The sequence below is a fragment of the Cervus elaphus genome, chromosome 10, assembly GCF_910594005.1.
Source record: "Cervus elaphus chromosome 10, mCerEla1.1, whole genome shotgun sequence".
In the NCBI taxonomy this organism is placed as follows: domain Eukaryota; kingdom Metazoa; phylum Chordata; class Mammalia; order Artiodactyla; family Cervidae; genus Cervus; species Cervus elaphus.
The window spans coordinates 34,247,735-34,274,846 of NC_057824.1; the positions used below are offsets into that span (position 1 = coordinate 34,247,735).

Below are 27,112 nucleotides of genomic sequence, written 5' to 3' on the forward strand. Positions count from 1 at the left end.
CCCCTCTCCGTGATGGATAACTGAGGTTTTAATATACAGCAGTGACATTCTAGTCGATGTAGGAAAGGGGCAGTCCCTGAGGGCAATCTGAACTTCTGCTTAGTATATTTACTCTTGCTGTTTTCCTTCCTCTTCATTTGTAATTCAGGAGGCTCTCCGAGAAGGGAGAGACAGGAAGGCCTCTTAGATGGATCGAAGGACTGTGAGCTGGGATACCAGGTTCTATGAAAAGGTCTGCTATTGAATTTGTTCTGCTACCTTTAGGCAAATCATTTGATCATGCTGTGCTTTGGTTTCGTCCTGTGCTTGCTCAGTGTAAACAACATGTAGTTGAATATTCTGTAATTGTTGGAGAGTATTTAAGTGTGAGACTGATTTATTTTTCCAGGCCACCTGCTGAGGTCTGAAGTGAAAATCTGCTTCTTTGAGATGCTGGGCTTCAAACCCTTCCGACAACAGCAGCCATCGTGTTGCTGCTTCTCAGCTCATCAGGCTTACTCTATAGTTGAGGGGCTTATTTTGCGGTCTCCTTTGTTTGCAGAAATGAAATATGTCATTCATTACCTTCATGCTGCTTTTACAGCCCCCTGCCCAACCCCCCTCAACCCCTCTAAAAAGATGAAGGCTTTCTTTGGCACAGAGTTGCTTTACCTGTGACACTGATCCCAAGAGACCGTGGAGAGAGATGACATGGCAAACAAACTGAATTATCTGAGCTTGCTACTCTAGTTCCTTTTTGATGGTTTGGGTCAGGACCACTAAAGGTTTGAACTAGATTTAAAGGTGCAGGCTCTTTGGGATTTTGGCAGGAAGCAGGGAGTATGCTGGAAAGAGAACACAAACTACCCTCGCCCTCTCTGCCTTTTTGGTTTGTTTGTTTGTTTGTTATAGCCTGTGTTACATTTGGCAACAAGACGCCCCTGTTAGTGAAAGGTGCCAAGCTGAGGTTCTTAGAAGCTAATAAAAATGCTTGTGGATAAGGAAGGGTTTTGTTCCTCATCAGTGGATCACCACTGACACTTTAACAATCTCTGAAGTGCACAAATGGAGTTAACAGAAAGATTTCTTTTGTTTTGAATTTAAATGTATTTCATGATGTCTAGTGCAGTTAAGTTAGAAGCATTTTCTAAACAAACCTAGCAAGGTGTTAAAGGGATAGGACCCATGAAAGGTTTGACCCATTACTTGTAGCTTTGGTGGCAACAGGAAGAGCTTCAGACACAGGAACACAGTGTAACCTTTCAGTTTTGAAACGTTACTAGGTCTTCCTGTGCTATAAATGATCAAAGACACATCCGGGTAAATATTGCCCGCAAATCTTAGTTGGCTTGAAGAGTACTGAATCCAACTTCCGTTTGTTAATTCAAGGAAACAGCACGCAGGGACTCGAATTTGGGGGCTTCATTCTTGGACAGGGTCATCGATACACCAGAACATAACTTGCAGGTGCCCCAACTGCAGAAACTTCCAACAGAGGCAGAGTTTTCGCCGATGCCTCTTAGGAACAGGTAGCCAGCAACCTGCCAGGCTTGAGGAACTGGACGGGTAGGTGGGGAGGGGTTGGCGGTAACATTTTGCACTTAGATTTACATCTACTTTGCGGCTCCTGCGAAGCAGGGTGTAGGTCCTTGGGGTGGAGGTCTGGCTGGTCGGCTCTAAATGTGAATAGGAAGCCATGTAGCTTGGCAATTATGTTAAAACTGGCAATCTCTGTCTCTGGCAAGGACTTCCTCTGAATGAAAGTACGAAGGGGATGAGGGTCACCCCGGGGTCAATCTGCACAACCTGGAGAAAAGTCCCGCCCTTGGGTGGATGCGGGGCCCAGAGGCAAAGACTAAGGCGACGAGAGACCAGAAGAACTGCGGACACTACCTTGCAGGGACGGGGAGGCTTCAGTTACCGCCTTCGGGACGATTATCCCTGGCCTAGAAGTATTTATATTAAAATCATTTCCGCCATTATAAGGAGCCGCAACCAGACGGGAGGCGGGGACGCGCGCCAGGCGGATGCGCGCTCCCTTTGTCCCGCCTCCCAGCCCGCGGGCTCTTTGAGCCGAGGGAACGCGCTTCGGAGAGAACGCGCCGCAGGCGTTGCGTTTGTGCTCCGGGTGGAAACTGCCTTCCGCGGCGGCGGCGTTCCGGGGGCGGAGAAGACCGGGTAGGCGGGAAGGTTGAGCGCCGCCCGCTCCTCCCCACCCCCTGCCTCGGCCCTGAAGGGGCTGGATGGGCGGCGAGTCGGGCGCGATGGCTCGAGCCTGGGCGGCGGCGGCGGCAGCGGCTGGAGGCGGCGGCGCGTCCTCCTCCTCGCCCCGGCGGTGATCGGAGCGAGCGGCCGCAGGCCCCCGATGAGACTGCTCGCGGGCTGGCTGTGCCTGAGCCTGGCGTCCGTGTGGCTGGCGCGGAGAATGTGGCCCCTGCGGAGCCCGCTCACCCGCTCCCTGTACGTGAACATGACGAGCGGCCCGGGTGGGCCGGCGGCGGCCGCGGGCGGCAGGAAGGAGAACCACCAGGTACGGGGCCGAACCAGAACCCGGGCCCGGCGGGGCAGGGGCGGGGCGGCCAGCCTTCCCGCGCTCGGCCCGGCTATTGTGCGGGGCGTTGCGGCGTGAGGCACCCCCCCCGGGCCTCGCCCAGCCGCTCCGGCCCCTCGCAAAGTTTCCCCCCGGTCTTCTGGGCCGTGCGCCCGGTCCGCGCCCCGCGGCTCCTTTTGTTCGGCGGCTCAGAAGGAGGACGACCTCCGGTTTTCTTCCCGGGCCCCTGCGCGAGCGCCCCGGAGACCCGCATTGTTCCCGGGTCCCGGCGGGTGATTGCGGACGCTCGGCCACTTTGGCGTCCGCTCCCGGCGACCGGCCGGAGGAACTTTCGGGCCGGTGCGTGGCGACCTATCTGGGACCCATCTGGCACCGAGGCCTGAGAACTGAATGACCCGACCAAACCCATTACCCCCGACAGCCTCTATCAGCCCAGAGAATCACGCCGAAAAGCCGGTCTCTCTTTTTGTCTGGTTGAATCTCTGAACGTACAAAGGTTTCATAAAGAAATTCAACCGTGCAGTGTGAGCCGTGTAACTCTCTGGGCTCGTTCGGGTGACATTTTCCCCAAGCACTTAAAAATGTGTTTGATAAGTGGCCACTCCTTTCCCGTCGAACCTTCCCCCTCTTAGTTAAGAGAGATTATCTCCTTCAAACTTTGATTTTGGTATCTGACCGGAGAGATGTGGTAACAAGAAAGGTGATGAAAGCTTTCACTGAAAGGGTTATTAGAATTGGGCAGGAGCGAATGCTTTAAAAGAGTTGTAGTTGTGCACCGTGAACGATGGCGATGTGGCTGGCTGGATAGTCTTCATTATCTTAGTTTTGTGGCACTTGCAGAATTAAGAGTGAGGTCTTTCGTGTTTGATTATAATGTAGTTTGTGGTTAACATGACATTGAGAAGAAAGCCTCTTGGTTTTTGAACTCTGCCGGAGTATTGGTTTATAATAGCTAGCAGTTATAGTACATTTTGCTTTCCCAGAGAGCGGTAGCTAATTACTCCCCATCTTGTGTCTCATCATTTTCATAGTTTTCTCATTTTCATATATTACTTTTCTTATGATGCCAGGTGTTTACCCTGAAGTTGATTTCATGTGTTCTAATGAAACTAAAGGAATTATCTAAGTAGATAAAACAATTCACTCAGAGAAGTAGTATTCAGTTTTTATTTAGAAAATATTTGTAGTGGGCTTTTTCTATTTTTAAAGGAAATTATAAATGTCCATAAAATTTCTTTGTAATCCCACAACTATTGTACTAATACTTTGTTAATCACTCCTATGATATTGTTAGGGGTGTAGGTAAACTTAGTAGGTGACCTTAACCTGTAAAACCACATTCTCTGCAATAGATTTTTAGAGTTGTACTGTAGTGATAATATTCAGTTACTAAGATACATATCTCGAATTAACATGGATAATGATGTAAAACAGTGAATAGAAATGTCATCTTTAATAGCTGGTAGAAAGAAAGTTCTGGGTAGGATAAAAAGGAGGCTTATTTCCATTGACATGGAATTATAGTAGAGTCTGTTAACTGTAGATGTTTATAACAACACTTGAGATTACTGCTACTTTAGTATACTTGATGTTTTCAGTGCTCATAAAAGAAATGGACATATTATAAAAACTGAAAAACTGTTTAAGTCACTTGATTTTTATGGGGCATAGGTAGAAATTATAGTTGCAGACACAGCTTCAGACGATGTCCTAACAATACATCTCAGAATGTCTTTTAATTGTGTACTTTTTAAAAGTTGGATCTGTCAAGTTCTGAGGAAAATTAATACTGTTTCCAATACCTCCTTTGCTTCATTATGTTTCCAAGACACTCAAGTATGTGTAATAAGTGTGTATTTTAACCAGTTGCACATAACAATTTGTCGGTTAGTTTCTCCAAATGAAGACTGATCTGGTGCTTTTTGACTGTTGAGTGGAAGGGGGAAGATTGGCTCTTTTCCTTAAAACTGTAACTCAAGACATTATTTTGAGTTGATGCATTCGCATTATGAAAATATTGTCCATGAGTAAAAGATTAAAGTGAGCAAAAGAGATGTTTATGGAAACCACAGTGAAATAAATGAAATAGGAGACTGTTCTCTCTGCCCTGGCTGAGTTGATTATTTGTTATCTGCTTTGTATTCCAGGATGCTTATAAACTTTGTTGCTGTGAAGTAACTTAACTCTAAATGCTTTCCCTCCCTTTAAGTTAATAGTTCATGCTAGGTCTTCTGGTGTTCATTTGGGTATGTGGCTTCCATAGCCAGCCATCTGGTTCTTTTGCAGTTGCATGGAAGTATGGATTTGATTGAACTATACTTACAAGTTTTCCTTATGTTTGATTAAAAAATTATGGTGGTGGATTCTGTGTTTAAAAGAGAGATCTTAGGCAATGTTTGTTCATTAAAAATAGCTATTTAGTTACTGAATCCTGGAGAGGCAAGGCTCCTTTGGGCTAAAGCAGCTCTAAACCAGTCACAGCACCATTTTAATACCTTGGTTTGGTGTGCTAGTTTCACAACTGGGATTTGTGTTTCATTTTGGGAAAGTGAGAAGGAAGGGAAGGGGTTTCTCAGCACAGATGGATATGGCTTGCCGGCCAAATAGGCATCACTGACTTTTTTGTACAGACTGTAAAGTGAGGGAAAAATTTTTTTTAAGATGTTTGCTTCAGAGAAAATTTCCAGTTTTCTTAATCAGCAGCACATTCTTCATCACAGATTGAAAGCTGTGTAGTTTGACTTTTTGGGAAGAAATTGAGGTAGGTAGTGAGAAACTAGATACATGACTTTTCGATATTGGCTGACCCGGAACTTAAAAAGAAAGTAGTAACGACAATAACTTTGAATCTAGCCTTTTTGAGGCATTGCACCTGCTAGTTAATGGAACTGTTAAAGAGCTATTGAAACTTGAAAGAACTCTTAGGCCACACTAACTAGGTTCTTGATAATAAGAGTCATTCAACAGCTTCTCAATTGATGGAGTGACAAAAGAATTGTTATAGAACTCCTTGGAACCAGGCCAGGACTGTTTCTCCAGTTGATACACTGCCAGGTTTTTTAAGAGCACAGATAACATTATCTGAAATTAATAAGGTAACTTGGGGAGGGAGATGGGAGGGAGTTTCAGAAGGGAGGGGATATATGTGTACCTATGGCTGATTCATGTTGAGGTTTGACAGAAAACAGCAAAATTGTGTAAAGCAGTTATCCTTCAATAAAAAATAATTTAATAAATATATATGGTAACTTAAAATTGCAAATATGTATATATCTGAGTTTTTTCTTTTCATCTTCTTATGTAAACTCAGAAATGTGCTCTGCCATAAGCAATGATGGATTTAAGATAGAATTGAAACAATTTGGATTTTCTTACAGATGAAAAAATATCAGTACTTGGACATCACAGCCAGAGGTAAAGGTTGTGCTAAAGTACAGGTTCCGTCTCCTGCTCCTCACTTCCCAGTTACCTTGTGGAGGTGGACCAAAGTTAGGCATGAGTTAACAGTGCCCAGAGGGGTCAGCCAGCTAGCCAGACAGATGCTGATAGATAGATTTGTGTCCTCTGAACTGCCTTTGAAAGTCCGGAGTCCTTTGCAGCTGAATACCAAAGAGATTTTGAAGAGTTTTCTTTCCTTCCTTATAACCTGTGTTGAAACCCTGAACAAGTGTTAGCTTCAGTTTTACAGAGTACAAGGAAGGTCCCTTCTTCAGGGTATACCAGAGGCCTTTATGTTCCCCTGTGAAGGTGCCCTTGGGACCCTGATACTTCCTGTAAAAGACTGTTTCAGATCCCCTGAAGCTTTGTTAAAGTCTTGGGATTATAAAATACTAACAGCTAGTGATATTTGAAATGAAGATTGCCAGTAATTTGTTTATTAAATCAAAATTGAAGGGATTTAATCTAAACTTTCCCTTCATGGAAGTGAGGGTGTCCTGTTACTCTGCACTTTCAAGGCGCCTATAAAGAGGTTGTTGGTTTAGGTTTGTGTCATTTGTAGAGAAAGAATGATTTGAATATTTACACCTGTGCTGTGCATATATACAAGGTGTGTGTGTGGTAGTTGCTTAGTTGTGTTTGACTCTTTGCCACCCCGGATTGTAGCCCGCCAGGCTGCTCTGTCCATGGAATTCTCCAGGCAAGAATACTGGAGTGGGTTGCCATTCCCTTCTCCTGGGGATCTTCCTGACCTTGGGATCAAATCCAGGTCTCCTGCATTGCAGGTGGTTTCTTTACCGTCTGAACTACTAGGGAAGCCCTTATACAGGGTACCAGTGTATCTGATATACAAGGCATCCGTGATTAAATGGCTGGACTGATATGATTGCATTGTAGAACTTTGAGTGTGATTTTTGAATCCTTACTGTCAAGGTCAGTGTCCTCAGGTTGGTCTCACCACCCTCTGTAGCAGCTAAGATTCTCCTGTACTCCATTAGCGGAGCCTCTCTGGTTGCCTTTAGTGGTATTGACTATCTCAGATCTTTGGTTGCTCACTTCTTTTGAGAATGGCAGAGTGCCCAGACCTACAGTGTGGTTTTGGGCATTCTCTTGAACCTCAGTTCTCTGACTGGCTTTTGTGAACCTTGACCAGGAAGGGAAAGAAAATCAAGTTATTGTGCTTCTATTAAGTGTCAGTCACTGTGTATATATATTATCTTCTCTAATCCTTAAAACAATTCTTGGAGGTAGGTGGTACATCCCCATTTTACAAACAGGCTAAGACCGATGAAACTTGTTTAAGAGCACAGTTAGTAGATAGCAGAGTTGGAATTTTGAATCCTGCTCTGTCTGGTTTCAAGGCCCAGGCTTTCACCGCTGTTTCATGGCATCCCTCTTAGGAAGCCTTGTTGCCTGAGGGGCTGTGAAAGTAGGTTGCCTTCTCAATAGCAAGCTGTACCCACTCTAGTGCAGCTCTGTGTAGACACTGAAATTATGCAACAATACAGCTTAGGAAAACACTTGGTTTCTGTTTACAGTTTTTTATAGAGGATACAACTTGGGAACAGCCAAATGGAACAGAGGCGTAGGGCAAGGGGCTGGCGGGGGAAGGTGGAGGGTGTCACAGAGCTCCCAAGTCCTGTCCAGGTAAGCCATCCTCCCAGCACGTCCGTGTGTTCAGCCACCTGGAAGCACCCAGAACCCTGTCTTTTAGGGGTTTCTGGAGGTTTCGTTACCAAGGTGTGATTGATGAACTCTTTGGCCAGTATTGGTTAAACTCAATCTCTAGCTTCTCTCCCCTCCCTGGATGTTAAAGGTGGGACTGCAAGTTCCATCTTGCCCTCTTGGTCATCACATGACCATACACACACTCTGGAGTTTCCCCAAGTTTTTAGGAGCTCTGTTCTGGGAACTGGGGATAAAGACCAAATATTTATTTATTATTGAACCACACTACCTAAGACATTCGCAAAGAGTCAGATACAACTGAGCAACTGAACTGAACTGACATTACCTAAAATCAGAAAGTTCATTTTCTAAAATAACTTTCTAATCCTAATTTTCCTAATGGGTTCAAGTCTTGTATTTTGGAAGAAAAGATTATTATATGCCATGTGTCTGACTAGTTGAGGAACTCAAAGTAATTTCAGAAAAACTTTTAACTCTGTCCCTCAGTCTGATAAGCAAATACAATTTTATAGGAACATTGCGTTTCTACTTTAAAGGAATTGGGTAAGCCCATGTAGGGGTTCTTAAGCAATGGTGATTTTTCACCCTCAGAGAAACTTGGCAATGTTTGGGACATTTTAGTTTGTCATGACTGGGGGTGGGGGAGTGTTACTGGCATCTGACAGGCACTGGCTTGTGATGCTGCTAAACATCCTACAACCCAGATCAAGGATTATCTGGCTCCAAATGTCAATAGTGCTGAGGTTGAGAAACGCAGGCTTAGTGTAATTCTGTTACTATCTAGATCAGATTATCTTTAGACCTATTTATCCAGTCTTAATTGGGCAGAATAGTCCTGCTTTCTTTTGTAGAATTGTATCTCACAGAGAGACACACTGGAACGAGCGAAGCAAAGAGAAGCTTCTTTGAAAAAAAAAATACTTCTCCTAAAAAACCACGTGCACCTCGAACAGGAGTTTGAACCTGTCGGGAGTGCTCAGCAGCCCATTTATTTGGCACTGTGAGGTGGGACGTGAAACGTGCAGCGCTTTGCCAGGTGCCTGGTGTAAGGTGGGCACTCTTGTGTCTTCCTTCACTGCCTGCTGTGCTGATGTAATTCTGCGGTGGGTGAGGAGCTACCCACTATTTGCAGAATTGGGTTTAAACAAGGCCTTACAAAAACATTCAAGTTTTAGAAAGTGTCAAAACCCAGTGACAGCTGTCTCCATGGTTATCCTTGTGTTCTCTTCAGGATTTTACTAGAAACCCTAAATTCTATCTGTTAGACTGCCTGTGATTTTTTTTTAAACAATAATTGTTAAATAGATGGACATTTTGTTGTTCATCTGTAACCGTACCAGCCACTGAAGTCAGTCATTGTCTCTGACCTTTTATGGAGCTTTGTGTCTACTGGGGAAGATAGACCCTGAACATGCAATTTATATACAGGTATTCCAGTTGAACTATTTCAAATCCTAAAAGATGATGCTGTGAAAGTGCTGCACTCAATATACCAGCTAATTTGGAAAACTCAGCAGTGGTCACAGGACTGGAATAGGTCAGTTTTCATTCTAATCCCAAAGAAAGGGAATGCCGAAGAATGTTCAAACTACTGCATAATTGGACTCATCTTGCACACTAGTAAAGTAATGCTCAAAATTCTCCAAGCCAGGCTTCAAAGTATGTGAACTGTGAACTTCCAGATGTTCAAGCTGGATTTAGAAAAGGCAGAGGAACCAGAGATCAAATTGCCAACATCCACTGGATCATCAAAAAAGCAAGAGAGTTCCAGAAAAACATCTACTTCTGCTTTATTGACTATGCCAAAGCCTTTGACTGTGTGGATCACAACAAACTGGAAAATTCTTAAACAGGTGGGAATACCAGACCACCTGACCTGCCTTTTGAGAAATCTATATGCAGTTCAGGAAGCAACGGATAGAACTGGACATGAAACAACAGACTGGTTCCAAATCAGGAAAGGAGTAGGTCAAAGCTATATATTGTCACCCTGTTTATTTAACTTATATGCAGAGTACGTCATGAGAAATGCTGGGCTGGATGAAGCACAAGCTGGAATCCAGATTGCCGGGAGAAATATCAATAATCTCAGATATGCAGATGACACCACCCTTCTGGCAGAAAGCAAAGAAGAACTAAAGAGCCTCTTGATGAAAGTGAAAGAGGAGGGTGAAAAAGTTGGCTTAAAACTCAACATTCAGAAAACTAAGATCATGGCATCTGGTCCCATCACTTCATGGGAAATAAATGGGGAAACAGTAGAAACAATGGCAGACTTTTATTTTGGGGGGCTCCAAAATCACTGCAGATGGCGACTGCAGCCATGAAATTAAAATATGCTTACTCCTTGGAAGAAAAGTTATGACCAACCTCGATAGCATATTAAAAAGCAGAGACATTACTTTGCCAACAAGGGTCTGTCTAGTCAAGGCTATGGTTTTTCCAGTAGTCATGCCTGGATGTGAGAGTTGGCCTATAAAGAAAGCTGAACCCCGAAGAATTGATGCTTTTGAACTGTGGTGTTGGAGAAGACTCTTGAGAGTCCCTTGGACTGCAAGGAGATCCAACCAGTCCATCCTAAAGGAGATCAATTCTGAGTATTCATTGGAAGGACTGATGCTGATGCTGAAACGCCAGTACTTTAGCCACCTGAAGTGAAGAGCTGACTCATTTGAAAAGACTGATGCTGGGAAAGATTGAGGGCGGGAGGGGAAGGGGGCGACAGGGTGAGATGGTTGGATGGCATCACCGACTCAATGGATATGAGTTTGAGTAAACTCTGGAAGTTGGTGATGGACAGGGAGTTCTGGTGTGCTGCAGTCTATGGGGTTGCAAAGAGTCAGACACGACTGAGTGACTGAAATGAACTGAACTGATTCAGGTCAGTGGTTATAAATGTTACTGAGGAGACATGAGACTTGAGAGATTATTAGAACAGGGGATCCATCCTAGTCTGGAAGTTCAAGGGATATATTTAGGCTTTGGTCATTTGGGGGTAGTGGGAAATGCAGGAGCCAGCAAATACCAGGTGAAACAGCTTTGGGAAATGAGCCTTCCAGAAAAGGAAAGAAGGGTACAGTGTTGTGACATAGTGACTGACTGGTTGTTATGGGTTGATAGGGAGTGTCATGAGGTGAGGCTGTGGATACAGAATGGACAAATCTTGTAGGGCCTCGTAAGCCATATTAAGTATTTTGAATATTATTTTAAGATAACTTCTGTGAAGCAGGGTTGTGACATAAGATTTACATTTAAAAATTTACAGTTTCAAAGAAATATGTTTAGTTCCTTAAATTTTCAAACCATTTTTAGTTTCTGGAAGATCAAAATGCCACCCACATTTTGATGTTTGTGTGTGTGTTTTTTTTTTTTTTTAAGTTTTATCAAGATATAATTCATGACTGTAAAATTCATCTTTTGAAGTGTACAATGGTTAGTAGTAGACTTCACAAAGTTGTACCGCCATCACCACTGTCTTAATTTTAGAACATTTTCATCACTTGATAACGAAATCCCATATTCATTATCATGAAGACACTCCCCATTGTCTCCTATCCCCAAACCCTTGGCAACCACGATCTACTTTCTGTCTCTGAATCTGCCCATTCTGGACAGTTTGTGTAAATGAAATCGTGTAATCTGTGGCCTTTTGTGACTGGCTTATTTCATTTAACATAATATTCATAGTTCAAATCTCAGGAATCAGTGCCTCATTCCTTTCTGTGTTTGATTGATATTCTGTTGTATGGATCAATTACATCTTGTTTATCCATTCATCAGTTGATGACATTGGAATTGTTCCACTTTTTGGTAATTATGAATAATGCCGTGGAATTGACATTTGTTTTATACAAATTGTCGGGAGGAACATGTATTTCAACCTTCATCTTTAAAGAGAAGGGCATTACTCCTTTTTATTCAGTAGCATATTTTGATCAGTAAGCATTTTCTTTTCTGAAAGATTTGTGTGGCAGTAAAGGTTCAACCACATGTGTTAATATTGATGAATTGAGAGAAATGCTGTTAAGAACTTAAGACTTTTTTTGGGGGAGGGGAGCATTTGTAAGCATTATTTGCAGTTAATGGTGCCAGTTCTTGCTTAGTTCTGGAAGTCAGAGTCCGTTATTGTTCTGGTTGTCCATTTACAAGTGGGTGCCAAGGAATTCTTAGCTCCTCTGTTCCACATGAATGACTTCTTGTCCGCAGTAATAGAATGTACCTGATTGCCTATTACCCAGGTGATGGGTTTCATCCTGATTAGTCATTTCAGAGAATTAAGAGAAAATAAAAGTTAGGATGGCTTCAGTATTACAGTTTAGAATGTGAACCAGGAGGTCAGGAGTGTAATAAAAAATGGTTTATGACCGGCACTGGGGCATAACTTCAGGCACAGTGAGTATTAAGAATTAGTTAATGATTAAGCACGAACATCTTCAGAGCAAGATAAAAAATGTGCAGTGAATGTAAGAAGCTTCATAGCTTGTCATATAGTGGGAAAAATAAGAGTATCAAGTTCAAGCAGTTTTTGGTACAAGTGTTTTGAATGGTAAATTAACACAAAACCATCAGCAGTTTGAAAGATTTGGTTTATCAAGTCAGGGCACAGAGTTTGTAAAAAATATTAGTTAATCTTTGAAACTTTAATGTGCTTGTTTGGTTATAACAGCGTTAGTGTTGGGAATGTTACCCAAGATTTCTTCCAATATTTAGCAAGCTTAGGATGACTAAAATTGGTCCATCAGTTATGTAAGCATTTACGGGAAACCTGCTGCTGCTGAATGGTCATACTTGTCAGGCTAAGCAGGTTACTTTTGTCTCTTCATTGGGGGAAATTGTTTCTTAGTTGATAACAGATTAATAGTAACTGATCTACTCTGCAGTTTCATCATATACTTAATGGACTGACTTATTTATCAGGCCGTGTTAGAGGACCCTTATCTCATTGCTGTTATTATAGGAGTCTCGTGTCTGGCCCCGTATTGAGGATAAGCCTGCATTAACTTGTTTAATCCTCAGAATAACCTACCAGGATAGACAGAAACCAGTGATGAATTTACAGAGTCTCAGAGATTTGAGTGATTCTTTGAGCTCCCACACAGGAATGGCTGAGCCGGGACTTGATGGTGGGCTCAGTCTGAAGCTGCTGCACCCCACAGGCTGCTTCCCCTCTTGGTGTACTAACTCTGAGTGAAAATGAGAAACATTTATCACACAAGGTGACACTTTAGCCACAATTGAGGTCCTTGAATTTTGTTCTAAAAAGTATGTTCTGGGTATTGCCTGTTCCTGGCAATCTGCTTCTTAGCATGTTATTACTTTGTTTTCTTATTGTTTGCATATGACCTTAAGTAAGATCTTAACCTTTCTCAAGCACATTTGGCTCTTGTCTGTTAGAGTGTTAAATGATCTGGTAAAGCGCACCAGTATTTCTACAGGTCTCTTTATAGCCAAGAATAAAAAGGATAGCTAAATATGGTCACTGGAATTTTTTTTTAAATTATTTAATGTACTTATTTGGCTGCACCAGGTCATAGTTGCAGCCCTCGGCATCTTGAATCTTCATAGCATCATGAGAACTCTCAGATGCAGCATGTGGGATCTAGTTGCCTGACTAGGATTGAACCAGGACCCCCCTGCTTTGGGAACATGGAGTCTTAGCCACTGGACCACAGGGAAGTCCCTGGTCACTAGAATACTAAATGCTGCTACTTATTGGTTTGTTTGGTGGCTTCGAGTTAAATCACTGCATTGAGTGTTTTTAGATAAAAAATAAGGTTAATGTTGGTAGTTACTGCCCTCTTGCGTTGAGTCTCCGTGAAGGAGAGGCCGCCAGAGCTCTCCTGATCTCGGGGTACAGCGGGGCATAGTGCTAGAAGTTTTGAGCCAGGAGTCAGCGCACTTGCCTGGCTCTGTCACCTACCAAGCTGCATGATTTGCAAGCCTCTTCACCCTTCCTCCACTCTCTTACCTGCCCTGAAGGTAATGAGAGTTAAACCAGAAACTAGGTAGGAGGAAGTATTTTATACCTTATAGGGGTCATGTAAGAATTGATTATTCTCAAAGTGCCATGAGATTTATGGTATTTGGAAATCTTAGATTCAATTTAGTCTTCTGTTTTTCGTTTTTGGATTTTTTAGATGATGCTTCAGTTCTATGTTTTCATTTTTCTTATTCTTCTTTCTTTTTAGTGGTATGTGTGCAACAGAGAGAAATTATGCGAGTCACTCCAGGCTGTCTTTGTTCAGAGTTACCTTGATCAAGGAACACAGATCTTCTTAAACAACAGCATTGAGAAATCGGGCTGGCTATTTATCCAATTATATCACTCTTTTGTGTCATCTGTTTTTAGCCTGTTTATGTCTAGAACATCTATCAATGGGTAAGTGAATCTTGGATAATTTTTTCTTTATCCTTAGGTCTAGGAAAAAGAAAAGTTACCTCGCTGAGATGTTGACCATCTCCACAGCTACAACACTTGCAGTCAGAATCCTTGGCCCTGTGTCTCAGCCTCGGCAGGTTGCTTTTAAAATTCCCTATAACTTGATAAACAGCCTCATTGTTCTGTATTTCTGTGATGGGAGTTACAGTGCTTCCTAACTTTGATGTGCACAGAAATCATCTGGGCATCTGGTTAAAGTACAGAGTCTGACTCAGTAGGTCTGGGGTGGGACCACACTTTCTGTGGTTCCAATTTTTAACCCATTCCCAGGTAATGCCTATCCTGCTGCTGATCTATTAGAGAGGAACAGGATACTTGGAACCAAGCTATAGGTCAGAGAGTTAAGATCTTTGCCATAAGCACACTTCCCAGAAGCAGGTGTTCTGGGGAAGGATCTAATTTACTTCAGCCCAGCAGTAAATGGTGGCTTGTTCGAGTGACGGATTCTCCCTCAGTTCTTATGTAATGTCTAGACTCACCAGGATTTTGTAAACTTGTGAAATTCTCTGTCCCTCAAGTGGTTTGCTCACCTAAATCTATGGAAAACACTGTAGGAATATTTTTATCCTTTCTCATCCAACTTTTCAAACCCCAAAGCCTAAGAATCCAGAATTCCAAAGAGAGAAGTAGCAGGGCTCAGTGCTTGAAAAGCCTGTTGGACCACTTACAGCTACTGGCTGGGTCCACTTTCTCTTCTCTTCAGGTTTGGAGCCAGCTTCTACTGAATGTCTTGTCTGGCTCCCAGTCTGTCATCTGGTCCTTAAATATGTTTTCAGGCACCATGAGCCATTTCTCAAGATTTCTTACTTAACTTTCTTCATTGTTTATATGAAGTTGCCTTAAACTGACTTCAGCAAACAGTTGTTATTTTTGTGTTGGTAGTTGAATTTATACAACTTGGTCCGCCATTTTGTTTCTAAAATTCACTGCATTGAATTTCTGTTCTATACCTTTTTTGTTGGGGGAGAGGACGAGGCAAGTCACCACAGCAGTGATTTTTAGCCTTTTTGGGGTTCTGTACCTCTTTGAAAGTGATATAAGGTAGAAATTCTCTGTTCAAATAGTCCTTACATTCAACATTTTGTATATAAGTTGGGGAGATTTCAAACTCTGACCCTTCCTCCTACCTCTCCCCTGTTGGCCCCTGGTTAAAATTCTCTGCTCTGGGATTTCACATTTTGGTCAGAGGGGCAATACTAAGTTCCCTTTGGCTTCCCTCATCTACAGTTCTTCTGCTTTTCTTTTTTAAATAACCCCCATCCTCACCCCTTCCATCCACCCTCAATGCCCCCTCCCGCAATAGAACAAAAACATCTCCTGCCCTGTACCCTGTTCTCAGCTGAAAGCTTAATTTTGAGCCCATTGGTACTTTCTCTCCATGGCGGTGGTAGCTTATTATCATGAGTGGCTATCTCTTACAGAAATAATTAGTGTGGTAACCTTGAATTAAAAAAGTAAGATACATATTGGACTTCCTTTATGTGGGAAAGGGGCAAACCAAGAAAGGAGAGGCTTGAGAGCTGTGTTCCTTTATAAAGATGTTTGTGAGGAGTATAGCTCCTCTGGGCTTCCCTGATGGGTCAGTGGCAGAGAATCCACCTGCAAGACAGGAGACACAGGGGACATGGTATTTGATGCCTGGGTCAGGAAGATCTCCTAAGGCAGAAAATGGCAGCGACTCCAGTATTCCTACCTGGGAAATCCATGGACAAAGGAGTCTGGTTGGCTACAATCCATGGAGTCACAAGAGTCAGACATAACTGAGCATGTGGATGGGGGTCGGGTGGGGGTGGGAGTGGGGAGGGAGGCATACTTCCTCTGTAGATTCCAAATCTAGAGAGAATTTAGGCCAGAGAATCTAGAATGGTTCTCTCTCTCTCTCTCTCTCTCTCTCTCTCTCTCTCTCTCTCTCTCACACACACACACACGCATACATGGACATCACTAACTTTGGGACTTAAGGACAAATTAGAGAGCTGTGCCTTTCCATGGTATGTGTTTGCCAGAAACCTGTATTGAGCAAAGTCATTATCTTGGCATTCCTTGCCCGCTGAGTGACCGTAGCACCCTCCAATCTTTGTGGCCACCCAAACCCTCCCCACTTAGCCCCAGTGCTCTCTAGACGGCAGAGGTCATTTGGGCTCAATGAAGTTAGATTTTTTTTTTGTTGTGAGGTTTTGTTTAAATCTTTTGGTGTAGCCTCTGTTGCTCATGATCTTTGGATATAGGACAATGCTTCTTTCTCTGGTGCCCTTTCGACATGAGCTTTGACCTCAGGTGACCTCTAGCTCTAGGATTTTATGATTATCATATCACGGGTCCTTAGATTCCAAAAGATACGGCTAGGGAAGCGTGTTTTTTTGTAATTGGGAAAGCTTAAGCCATGTAACTGTTTGGCAGTTTACTTTTGGTTCTATGGCAGGTGGGCACCAACATTTGAAACATGCATCCCCTAAGCTCCCCCAAGCTTGTAACTTCTCTTTACCTCTTCTTATTCTGATTGTGGTTCCTCTGTGAAGTTTTACGTAGCTATTTCAGAAAGTTCAGTTCCTTTTCTGAGATTTCTTTTTCATCCTGTTTTCCCATTAGAAGATAGGAGCAATTGAGAGTTAAAGACAAAGTTTAGGAGATGAAGTTTTCTATGGGAGGTGGTTGCATTGGTGAAAATCTCTGAGGGTTTCCCTCTCCCATTTTTTTTAGCATTTCTGTGGGGCAGAAAGATTTACTACAAACACATTGTTAGATTTGGTTGACCTCTCCTAAGGGAAAGAAGAGGAGGAACTCGCTCCATAATTTTAATTTTTTTCTGAAACCAGTCTTACCAGGAACACCCAGTTGCACACATCCTTCCAGTCACTGCATAACAAGCTTATTGTACCTTATGATTGTTTCCAGAAAGCAGCAGAACAGTACTGATTTCCCTGCCATTTCCTAGACCAGTGGTTTTCAGACTTTTCTTGGGTCTGAAGAGGAAGCGCCTTAGGAGCTGCTTCAGGTTGCAGAGAAAGGGTAGAAGCGGGCTGGCAGCAGTGCTGGCGCTCTCTGCTCTCCTGTTACATTTTATGTTGTCTGAGTAACATCTGCTTCACTTAAAGAAATGCTGCTGCTGCTTACAGGAAGTTTGGAATCCCTGCCCCGGACAGACTAGGATTTCAGAGCTAGAAAACAAGTTCTAAGTAGAGACACATTTTATTTCCTGAGACGATGCTTCCTTGAGACTTGGTGTGATCTGTAGCTGCTTTTCTTAGAGCACTCTCTGATCTCTATTTTAACTCCTCTATTTTCAAAGACATTACTAAGTTTTAGAGATTTTTTAGGATTTTTAGAAATAACAGGACCTAGCCAATTGTATAACATACAAACTGACCCAAGTATGAATCTACTTTTAAATGCAAATTAACTGATATCACAAGGACCACTCTTCCTCTTTTCTCTAGTGTCTCTTTAAAATCTATTATCTAGACCTATTTTTTATACTCATTGTTCAGTTTCATATTGTAAGTGGCTTCCCCCCCACCACCCGGCCCCCGCCGCCAATTTGCTTTTTCTGCTCAGAGTTATTGGCTAGTGTTGTGGTCTGATTCTATTGGCCTGACATTTTTTTAAACTGATATACATGTTTTCTATTACTCCTTCCTATTTTGACTTCAATTTTTCACAGTCATCTTTTCTTATATTTTCCTTCTTGCCTTCACCCCTTTTATTCCTCTCCCTGTCCCCACTCTTTTGGGTGTACTGTTGGCAGCCTCAGACACAGATCATGATACTTGGAGGTGTTTTCTTACTTTGTTAACTTTGCTTTTTAACCATGAATCATATAGACGATGACTATTTTAATCATATAATCTTATAAAATAAGCATTTTGTAAGTTCAGGAGGCTGTTTTGTGTGGATGTTGGGTGGGAGTGCTTATTTCATACGGAGTCATCCATTCTTGTCCTTTTTCTCTTTTCCAGGTTGCTAGGAAGAGGCTCAATGTTTGTGTTTTCACCAGATCAGTTTCAGAGACTGCTTAAAATTAATCCAGACTGGAAAACCCATAGACTTCTTGATTTAGGTGCTGGAGATGGAGAAGTCACAAAAATCATGAGCCCTCATTTTGAAGAAATTTATGCCACTGAGCTGTCTGAAACTATGATATGGCAGCTGCAGAAGAAGAAATACAGGTATAGTTTTTAGACATGGTTTGGAGTATATTTCTTGGTTTTAGATGTGTTTCTTCTTAATATTATTTTATTTAAATGATACAAATCAGAAACAATTTTCCATGATGAGGAATTTTTAAAAAATCTTTCCATGTTACAGCTGACCCTTGAATAGCGCAGGGGTTAATTCACATATTATTATAGTCAGCCCTCTGTATCTGCAGTTACTGCATGTCCATGGATTCAGCCAGCACCAGACCATGTAGTATTGTAGTATTTACCTTTGAAAAATATGGGTCATGTGAAAGTGGATCCAGGCAGTTCAAAACCACATTGTTCAAGGGTCAGCTTACAATTAAGTGGAAATTGAGAGAGAGATCATCTTTCCTTGGCAGTGTTTTTCTGAACTTGAGGTTTTGGCACTGTAGGGAAGAAGAGCGCTTCCCTGGTGGCTCAGATGGTGAAGAATCTGCCTGCAATGCAGGAGAACCAGGTTCAGTGCCTGGGTCGGGAAGATCCCCTGGAGAAGGGAATAGCTACTCCCTCTAGTATTCTTGCCTGGAGAATTCCATGGACAGCAGGGCCTGGCGGGCTACAGTCCATGGGGTCGCAAAGAGTTGGACATGACTAAGCGACTAACACATACACAGAGGAAAAAGGCAGGTGAGAGACAGTTTGGAAAAGAGAGATCAAATGTAGGGACTTGTTCCCTAATTTCAACCTGACGTTCTCAAATCTTGTTTTTTGTTTATTTATTTTTTTAATTAAAAAAACTTTTAAAAAATTTGTGATAAAAATCTATGACAAAAAATTACCACTTTAACAATTTTCAAGTGTACAGTAATATTAAGTATATTTACATTGCAGTATAACCACTATCACCATTCATCTCTAGAACCTTTTTATCTTTCCCAACTAAAACTTTATACTCATTAAACTGATTCCCTAGTCTTGTCTGGAAGACACCGTTCTACTTTCTGTCTCTATGAATTTGGCTACTCTAGAAACCTTGAAGAATTGTACAATAGTTGTCCTTTTGTGACTGGCTTATTTCACTGAGCATAATGTCTTAAAGTTCATCCATGTGGTAGCATGTGTCAAAATCTCCTTTCTTTTTAAGCCTGAGTAATATTCCATTTTATGTATACCAGATTTTGTTTATCCATTCATTTGTCAATAGACACTTGGGTTGCTTCTACCTTTTAGCTATTGTGAATAATGCTGCTATGAACATGGGTGTACAGATAGCTGTTTGAGTCACTGCTTTCCCTTCTTTGGGGTACGTACCCAGAAGTGGAGTTGCTTGATCATATGGTAAGTTGGTGTTTAATTTTTTGATGAATTGCCATGCCTTTCCACAGCAACCACACCATTTTACATCCCACTTGGAGTGTACAAGGGTTCTAGTTTCTCTACATCTTTGCCATACTTGCTATTTTCTGATCTTCCTTTTTTTTTTTTTTAATAATATTCTTCCAGATGGATGTGAAGTGAGAACTCTTGGTTTTCAGACCATCCACTGCTTGAGAGACTTAGGAAGAAGGTTATTCTTTATTCAGTATGGATTCTGTTGAATGGAAGAAGGTGCTGAGTATAGAATGTGAGAGGTAGAGGTATATAACCTGCCTCCTCTGATATTTTGGAAGCTGGCGTTAGACTTCGAACAATTACATCCTCCTTCACTTTCCTACCCATCTAAGTTTGTAAGTAAGAGATTAATTTAGGAACAGACTAACCCTAGAGACAGAACATGTTAGCATAGCTCTTGGAGCAGGATTAGTTTTCAACTTTGGAAAACATAGATTTTTTTTAGCTTGAGGAAGAGAATACCAAGTAGGAAGGAGGGGGAAGGATTACTGTAAGTGGGGTTTTGCATGCTAAGTCGCTTCAGTGGTGTCCAGCTCTTTGCAACCGTATGGATGTCAGGCTCCTTTGTCCATGGGAATGCTCCTGGCAAGAATACTGGAGTCGTTTGCCATTTCCTCCTTCAGGGAATCTTCTCGGCCCAGGGATTAAATCATGTCTCCTGCACTGGCAGGCGGGTTCCTTACCAAGTGGAAGGAGGAAGAGGGTGTAGTCTGTGGTGTAATCAAGCACAACAAAAGCCTGAGAAGTTGAGTTAAAGGTAAGGGAGATGGACCTTCCTAAGAGCTTGAGCATTCCAGTCCTTGTCACTGTCAGTGTTTAAGTGGCTCTTAGGGATGTTATAGCAGACTTATCTGTGTGAGGTTGATTTGTAAAATCCAGTAGTCTGTCTCAGATTAGATCCTTGTGGGTCTGTGTGGTGGTACTTGAAATATATTCCTTCAATTAGAAATTAATTCACCATGTCAAGGCTTTGACCTTTGTTATAACAGTGACTTAAATCATGCCCAATTTCTAATTTGACTTTCTTCAGTGTTTTGAAGTGAATATGGGGAGGAAGATGTTAAAAATATGTCTTCCAGTGATTTTTCTCCCACCTACCCTGAGCCATGTCTTTGCTTGCTTGCCTGCCATTTAAACCTTTCTAGAGACTGAGTGGCCAAATGGAATTTTAAGTGAGACTTCAGATGTTCACATTAACGATTCAGTACATGTAGAGTTTGCATGTTATGTTACCTGATGAACTTGTACACCATGTAAAAAATACTTAATTTGGGAGAATTCCCTGGTGGTCCAGTGGTTAGGACTCAACACTTTTTCACTGCTGTGATCCAGGTTCAACCCCTGGTCAGGGATCTAAGATCCCACAAGCTGCATGGAGCAGCCAAAAACAAAATGAAACAACGACAAAAGCTGACCTTCCCCCCTAACACACATGCCAAAATCTTTTTGCAGTTTGACCTAGATAGGGAATTCATACTGGTTGACACTCCCTCCATGATGTTGTTACTATGAAATAAAAGCATATTCACAAAAGTGGCAATTTTTGGTGCAGTTTGAGGTTTTAATGGACAAGTGGTAGAGTTCGTCTAATCCATGATGGCAGGGCAGACTTTTAGCTTACTTCCATGTTTTGTTTTTTTTCTTTCTTTCTGTCTTTCTCTTTGGGAGGTAGCTATTTTTTGTTTCTCTTCAGTATATGGGCCCACGAAAACCTGGCTTTTTAACAAAGGTTCTGGATTTTGTTTTGAAATAAATCAATAAAACAGAAAATGGCCAGATTTCCCTCTGCACTGACTATTGTTTATGCCAGAAAGCCTGATCATAAAATTTAAGGATGTGGTTTTGATTTTTAAAACAAAAATAAAACTTTTCTTTACATTGTTGGTGTTTTGGTTTTTTATTTAGGATCTATCACAATACTGATTGCTTTGTTACTTCTCTAAGGAAGGTGTACTTTAAATCCTCCTCGAAGGCAAACTATTACTTAACTCACTTTCTTGAAAATAATAACCCCCTGAACAGACACCTTTCTTCTTGGGTTAGAAATGCTGTTTTGTAAGAGCCATAGATATTTAGGAATGGATTATACAATTACTTTTTTTTAATTTTAAGTTTTTTAAAAAATTTATTTTTGTCTTCTCTGGGTCTTTATTGCTTTGCGCAGACTTTCTCTGGTTGCAGCGAGCAGGGGCTCCTCTTCTTGCGGTGCATGGGCTTCTCATTGTGGCGGCTCCTTTTTTTGTGGAGCACAGGCTCTAGGTGAGTGGGCTTCAGTAGTTAGGGTACACAGACTCAGTCAGGGTACACAGACTCAGTTAGGGTACACAGACTCAGGGCACACAGACTCAGGGTACACAAATCAGTCAGGATACACAGACTCAGGGCACACAGACTCAGTTAGGGTACACAGACTCAGGGTACACAGACTCAGTCAGGGCACACAGACTCAGTCAGGGCACACAGACTCAGTCAGGGTACACAGACTCAGTCAGGGTACACAGATCAGTCAGGGTACACAGACTCAGTTAGGGTACACAGACTCAGGGTGCACAGACTCAGTCAGGGTACACAGACTCAGGGCACACAGACTCAGTTAGGGCACACAGACTCAGTCAGGGTACACAGACTCAGTCAGGGTACACAGACTCAGGGTGCACAGACTCAGTCAGGGTACACAGACTCAGTTAGGGCACACAGACTCAGTTAGGGCACACAGACTCAGTCAGGGTACACAGACTCAGGGTACACAGACTCAGTTAGGGCACACAGACTCAGTTAGGGCACACAGACTCAGTCAGGGTACACAGATCAGTCAGGGTACACAGACTCAGTTAGGGTACACAGACTCAGGGCACACAGACTCAGTTAGGGCACACAGACTCAGTCAGGGTACACAGACTCAGTCAGGGTACACAGATCAGTCAGGGTACACAGACTCAGTCAGGGTACACAGACTCAGGGTGCACAGACTCAGTCAGGGTACACAGACTCAGTTAGGGCACACAGACTCAGTTAGGGCACACAGACTCAGTCAGGGTACACAGACTCAGGGTACACAGACTCAGTTAGGGTACACAGACTCAGTTAGGGCACACAGACTCAGTCAGGGTACACAGACTCAGTCAGGGTACACAGACTCAGTCAGGGTACACAGACTCAGTTAGGGTACACAGACTCAGGGTACACAGATTCAGTTAGGGCACACAGACTCAGTCAGGGCACACAGACTCAGTCAGGGTACACAGATCAGTCAGGGTACACAGACTCAGTTAGGGTACACAGACTCAGGGTGCACAGACTCAGTCAGGGTACACAGACTCAGTTAGGGCACACAGACTCAGTCAGGGCACACAGACTCAGTCAGGGCACACAGACTCAGTCAGGGTACACAGATCAGTCAGGGTACACAGACTCAGTCAGGGTACACAGATCAGTCAGGGTACACAGACTCAGGGTACACAGACTCAGGGTGCACAGACTCAGTCAGGGTACACAGACTCAGTTAGGGCACACAGACTCAGTCAGGGTACACAGACTCAGTTAGGGCACACAGACTCAGCAGTGGCGGCTTGTGGGCCCTAGTGTGTGCACCCCGTGGGCTCCAGTAGTTGTGCACGGGCTTAGTTGCCCTATGGTATGTGGAGTCTTCCGGGACCAGGGATAGAACCTGTGTCCCTGCATTGACAGGCAGATTCTTATACACTGCATCGCCAGGGAAGTCCTATACAGTTATCAAGTTGGTATATAAGTAATTGCGGTTTTGGACCGTGGGTTTTAAATCATTATAACTGAGCTCAAACACATCTTTATTAATCAAAAAGGAACCATTGCAATCAACACATTCTTGCCAATGAAAAAATAAGTTTATTCCCGTAGCATAAATGTCTGTGCTTCAGGATTTGATGAACGCTTGAAAAGCATTTTCTGCCTCCTGCTGGTTGTGGAAGCGTTTTCCCTGCAAATAGTTGTTGAGACGCTGAAAGAAGTGGTTGTTGGTTGGCAAGAAGTCAGGTGAATATGGCGGATGAGGCAAAACTTTGTAGCCCAATTCTTTCAACTTTTCACGTGTTGGTTGTGTGACATACAGTTGGGCATTGGTGTGGAGAAGAATTGGGCCCGTTCTATTGACCAATGCTGGCTGCAGGCATTGCAGTTTTCAGTGCATCTCATTGATTTGCTGAGCATGCTTCTCAGATGTAGTGATTTTGCCAGGATTCAGAAAACTATAGTGGATCAGACTGGCAGTGGACCACCAGTGACCATGACCTGTTTTTTGGTGCATGTTGGCTTTGGGAAGTGCTTTGGAGCTTCTTCTTGGTCCAGCCACTGATCTGGTCATAACTGGTTGTCATATAAAATCCACTTTTCGTCGAACATCACAGTCTGATTGAGAAATGGTTCATTGTTCTTGTGTACAATAAGAGAAGACACTTCAAAACGATTTTTTTAATTTTATGTCAGCTCACGAGGCATCCACTCATTGAACTTTTTCACTTTTCCAATTTGCTTCAAGTGGTGAATGACTAGAATAGTCGACATTGAGTTCTTCGGCAACTTCTTGTGTAGTTGTAAGAGGATCAGCTTCAATGATCCTCTCAACTGGTCATTGTCAACTTCCTTTGGCGACCACTGCACTCCTCATCTTCAAGGCTCTCGTCTCCTTTGCAAAACTTCTTGAACCAGCACTGCACTGTGTGTTCATTAGCAGTTGCTGGGCCAAATGCGTTGTTGATGTTGCAAATTGTCTCTGCAGCTTCATGACGAATAAAAAAAAATCACTCAAATTTGCTTTCTGTCTAACACCATTTTTGCAATCTAAAATAAATATAAACAGCAAGTAATAAGTCATTAGCAAAAAAAAATAAAGTGAGAAGTGCACATTAAAATGATGTATAACATAACAACATTTATTTAAGAATGAATTCAAATATCAAATGGCAGAGTTCAACAGTGAAAACCTACAATTACTTTTGAACCAACCTAATAACGTTTTGATTATGTACACTGACAAAGAATCCCACAATTCGAATGACAGTAAATAAAAACTGTTCTTTGGCAGGAAAATAATTTTGGCAGCATGGTTAGTTCCTCAGACTGCTTTTACCAAAAGTTAATGTGCATGTTAGTTTATGTGATCTAAATGGTGTTTTATAGATGGTGGAGGATACCAGTGTATGGCAAGATGCAGACTGGCAGTGGGGATGGGCTTGGAATTACATCTGCATGAGTAGGTCATACATGGGTAGTTCAAAAGGAGTTGTGTGTACATTTTTGACACCAGAGAACAAAGATCTTTAATGTAAATTTTAAAGATGCTTGACTTTAATGCATTATCTGTAGGTTAAGGATCTTTCTTAAAAAGAAAGGAAAACATTGTAGTTAATTCTATTCCTTATGTTCAGACTCTTCTTTTTTTTAAACGGAAAGATACTGGAAACTGAATGGCTAACCATTCACTCTCAGCCCACCACCCTAGAAGCATTTATACAAAGACTGATTGTTAGGTTCTTTCTGACCTGTATGGAGAGAGCAGGTTCATTGTCTTGAATAACCTACTAGGAGAGTTCCCAAGCTGTAATTTCTACTCTGCTCGTGATTTACAAGAGCTTGGACAAGTCACTTCTTTCATTTTTCTTATAAGAGGAAATTTCCTTTTATAAGAGAGGAAAATTCAAACATATTGTTAGGATTCCTGGGCTAACATGCAATTTGAGTCGGGCTGGTAAATTTGTCTTTATCAGTGGAACTGAGTTTACAAGTAGAAATCACAAAATAGAAGTAAAGATGAAGTGGGACTCTATAGTTTTAACTGTCCCGGTTTTAAGGCTATCAAGATTTTAATTTTCTGTTATAGGCATGTGTTTCTATCTTTCAAAATAACCAACATGGAAACTACCTATCTTCAAGTGACTCTGAGATGGATTTGGTGAGATTTATTCTAGATTAAAACATGCCAGTGATGTTTGGCTTCTGCTTTGTTGTAATCAGGTCTAAGTTTATTTGTTTTTTTGAATCAGATATATAGTTTGTCTTCTGCAAGTTTATGAATTTAAACTGGCTGGTCGGCTAAGATATTAATATACAGACAGCCTTTAAAAGTGACTTTGGAGCTCTAATGCCCCACTTACTTCAAGTGACAGAAATCTGACTAGCTCCTTGAAGTTCGTCAGTGTTGTTTTGGAGGAAGCTTTAGTTTTTTTAAAAATATAGATTGAGAAGAGGATGCATCTGAGTAGTTTGCATTTCTTTTTATTCTGCTATGCGAAAATGTTCTGAAATGTCATAAGATATCTGCTCAGTGTGATCCAAGACTTGTTTAAAAAGTCCTTTTTCTTGGTTCCCTTTTGCTCCTGTCTCTGTCATAACATGCCTCACCTACCACATTTTGATTGATGTAACCAAGCAGGAGTGAGTTATTAATAGAATTGCCTTAACACTGTGACAAAGACTTGCTATCAGGACTCCTACGCTCTGTGAGTAAAACACTGTAAAGGACTAGAAAGTGTTCTTAGGGCACAGAAGGCAGGGAGGGGAGAGAGGGAAGGAGAGGGGAGAGAGTGACTGTGTGCATGAGATACTGAAGCGCTGAGAGAGGTGTGTTAACCATGGTCTTCACGTACTGTTTTAGTAGGATGTCCCGTGCTTTATTTTTTCTATAGTTATTTAGATATGAAGATTCTAGAGTATGAAAGAGTATCTCTCTCCTAGAACATAGATGTGTGCAAAAGATCAAAGGTTGTAAATGGAAATTATATCACCCTAGCCATTCTTAAAATAGGAGGCACCCTAGGACTAGAAAACACGAATATATGATGTATTCTACACTTACATCCCAGTGAATGTAAAAGTAGAATTCTTCGTTCATTAATTGATGTTCAAGAATTTGATGCCGTAGTCTCATAAACATTTCTATCACCTATATCTTGGTACTTACTCAACATACTAATTCTTACAAAGGAAACTTTGTATGTTTTGGAAATAGGTAAAATGCCGAATTTAAAGAAATACGGTTCTTTACTTTTGCGTGGCCATTTTATTACTGCAAATACAAATTATAAATGATTTTGAACTTACTTTGATTTGGAAGACAAAATTAAAGTCTTTACTGGCATCTACATATTTTTAAAGATGTCTTTAAAGGTTTTTGTATCTTTCTGATTTTTCCAGAGTGCTTGGTATAAATGAATGGCAGAAGACAGGATTCCAGTATGATGTCATCAGCTGCTTAAATTTGCTGGACCGCTGTGATCAGCCTCTGACTTTGTTAAAAGATATCAGAAGTGTCTTGGAGCCAACCAGAGGCAGGGTCATCCTTGCTCTGGTCTTACCTTTTCATCCCTATGTGGAGAACGGTAAGTGTGGACACCCACTTAGTAGGCCTATTATCCAGCATTGGTGTTTGTGATTCTGTGCTGTGCACAATTAGATGCAATCTGGTATTTCTTAGAATACCCTGAAATTTAACAAAGTACAGTTAACCCATGTAAAATATCGCCTCAGTTA

At 42.0% G+C, this 27,112-nt stretch overlaps 1 protein-coding gene across 2 annotated transcripts in view; it reads left to right on the forward strand.

The window, feature by feature from the left end:
* The first annotated feature begins 2,198 nt into the window (after positions 1-2,198).
* METTL9 (methyltransferase like 9) overlaps positions 2,199-27,112 on the forward strand; it is a 47,294-nt gene continuing 22,380 nt past the window's right edge. For both annotated transcript variants that reach the window (XM_043914506.1, XM_043914507.1), the window contains exons 1-4: positions 2,199-2,509; positions 13,846-14,036; positions 18,053-18,262; positions 26,777-26,961. In XM_043914506.1, the coding sequence (XP_043770441.1) occupies positions 2,345-2,509; positions 13,846-14,036; positions 18,053-18,262; positions 26,777-26,961 (751 nt within the window). In that variant the 5' untranslated portion in view covers positions 2,199-2,344. The remainder of the gene's footprint in view (positions 2,510-13,845; positions 14,037-18,052; positions 18,263-26,776; positions 26,962-27,112) is intronic.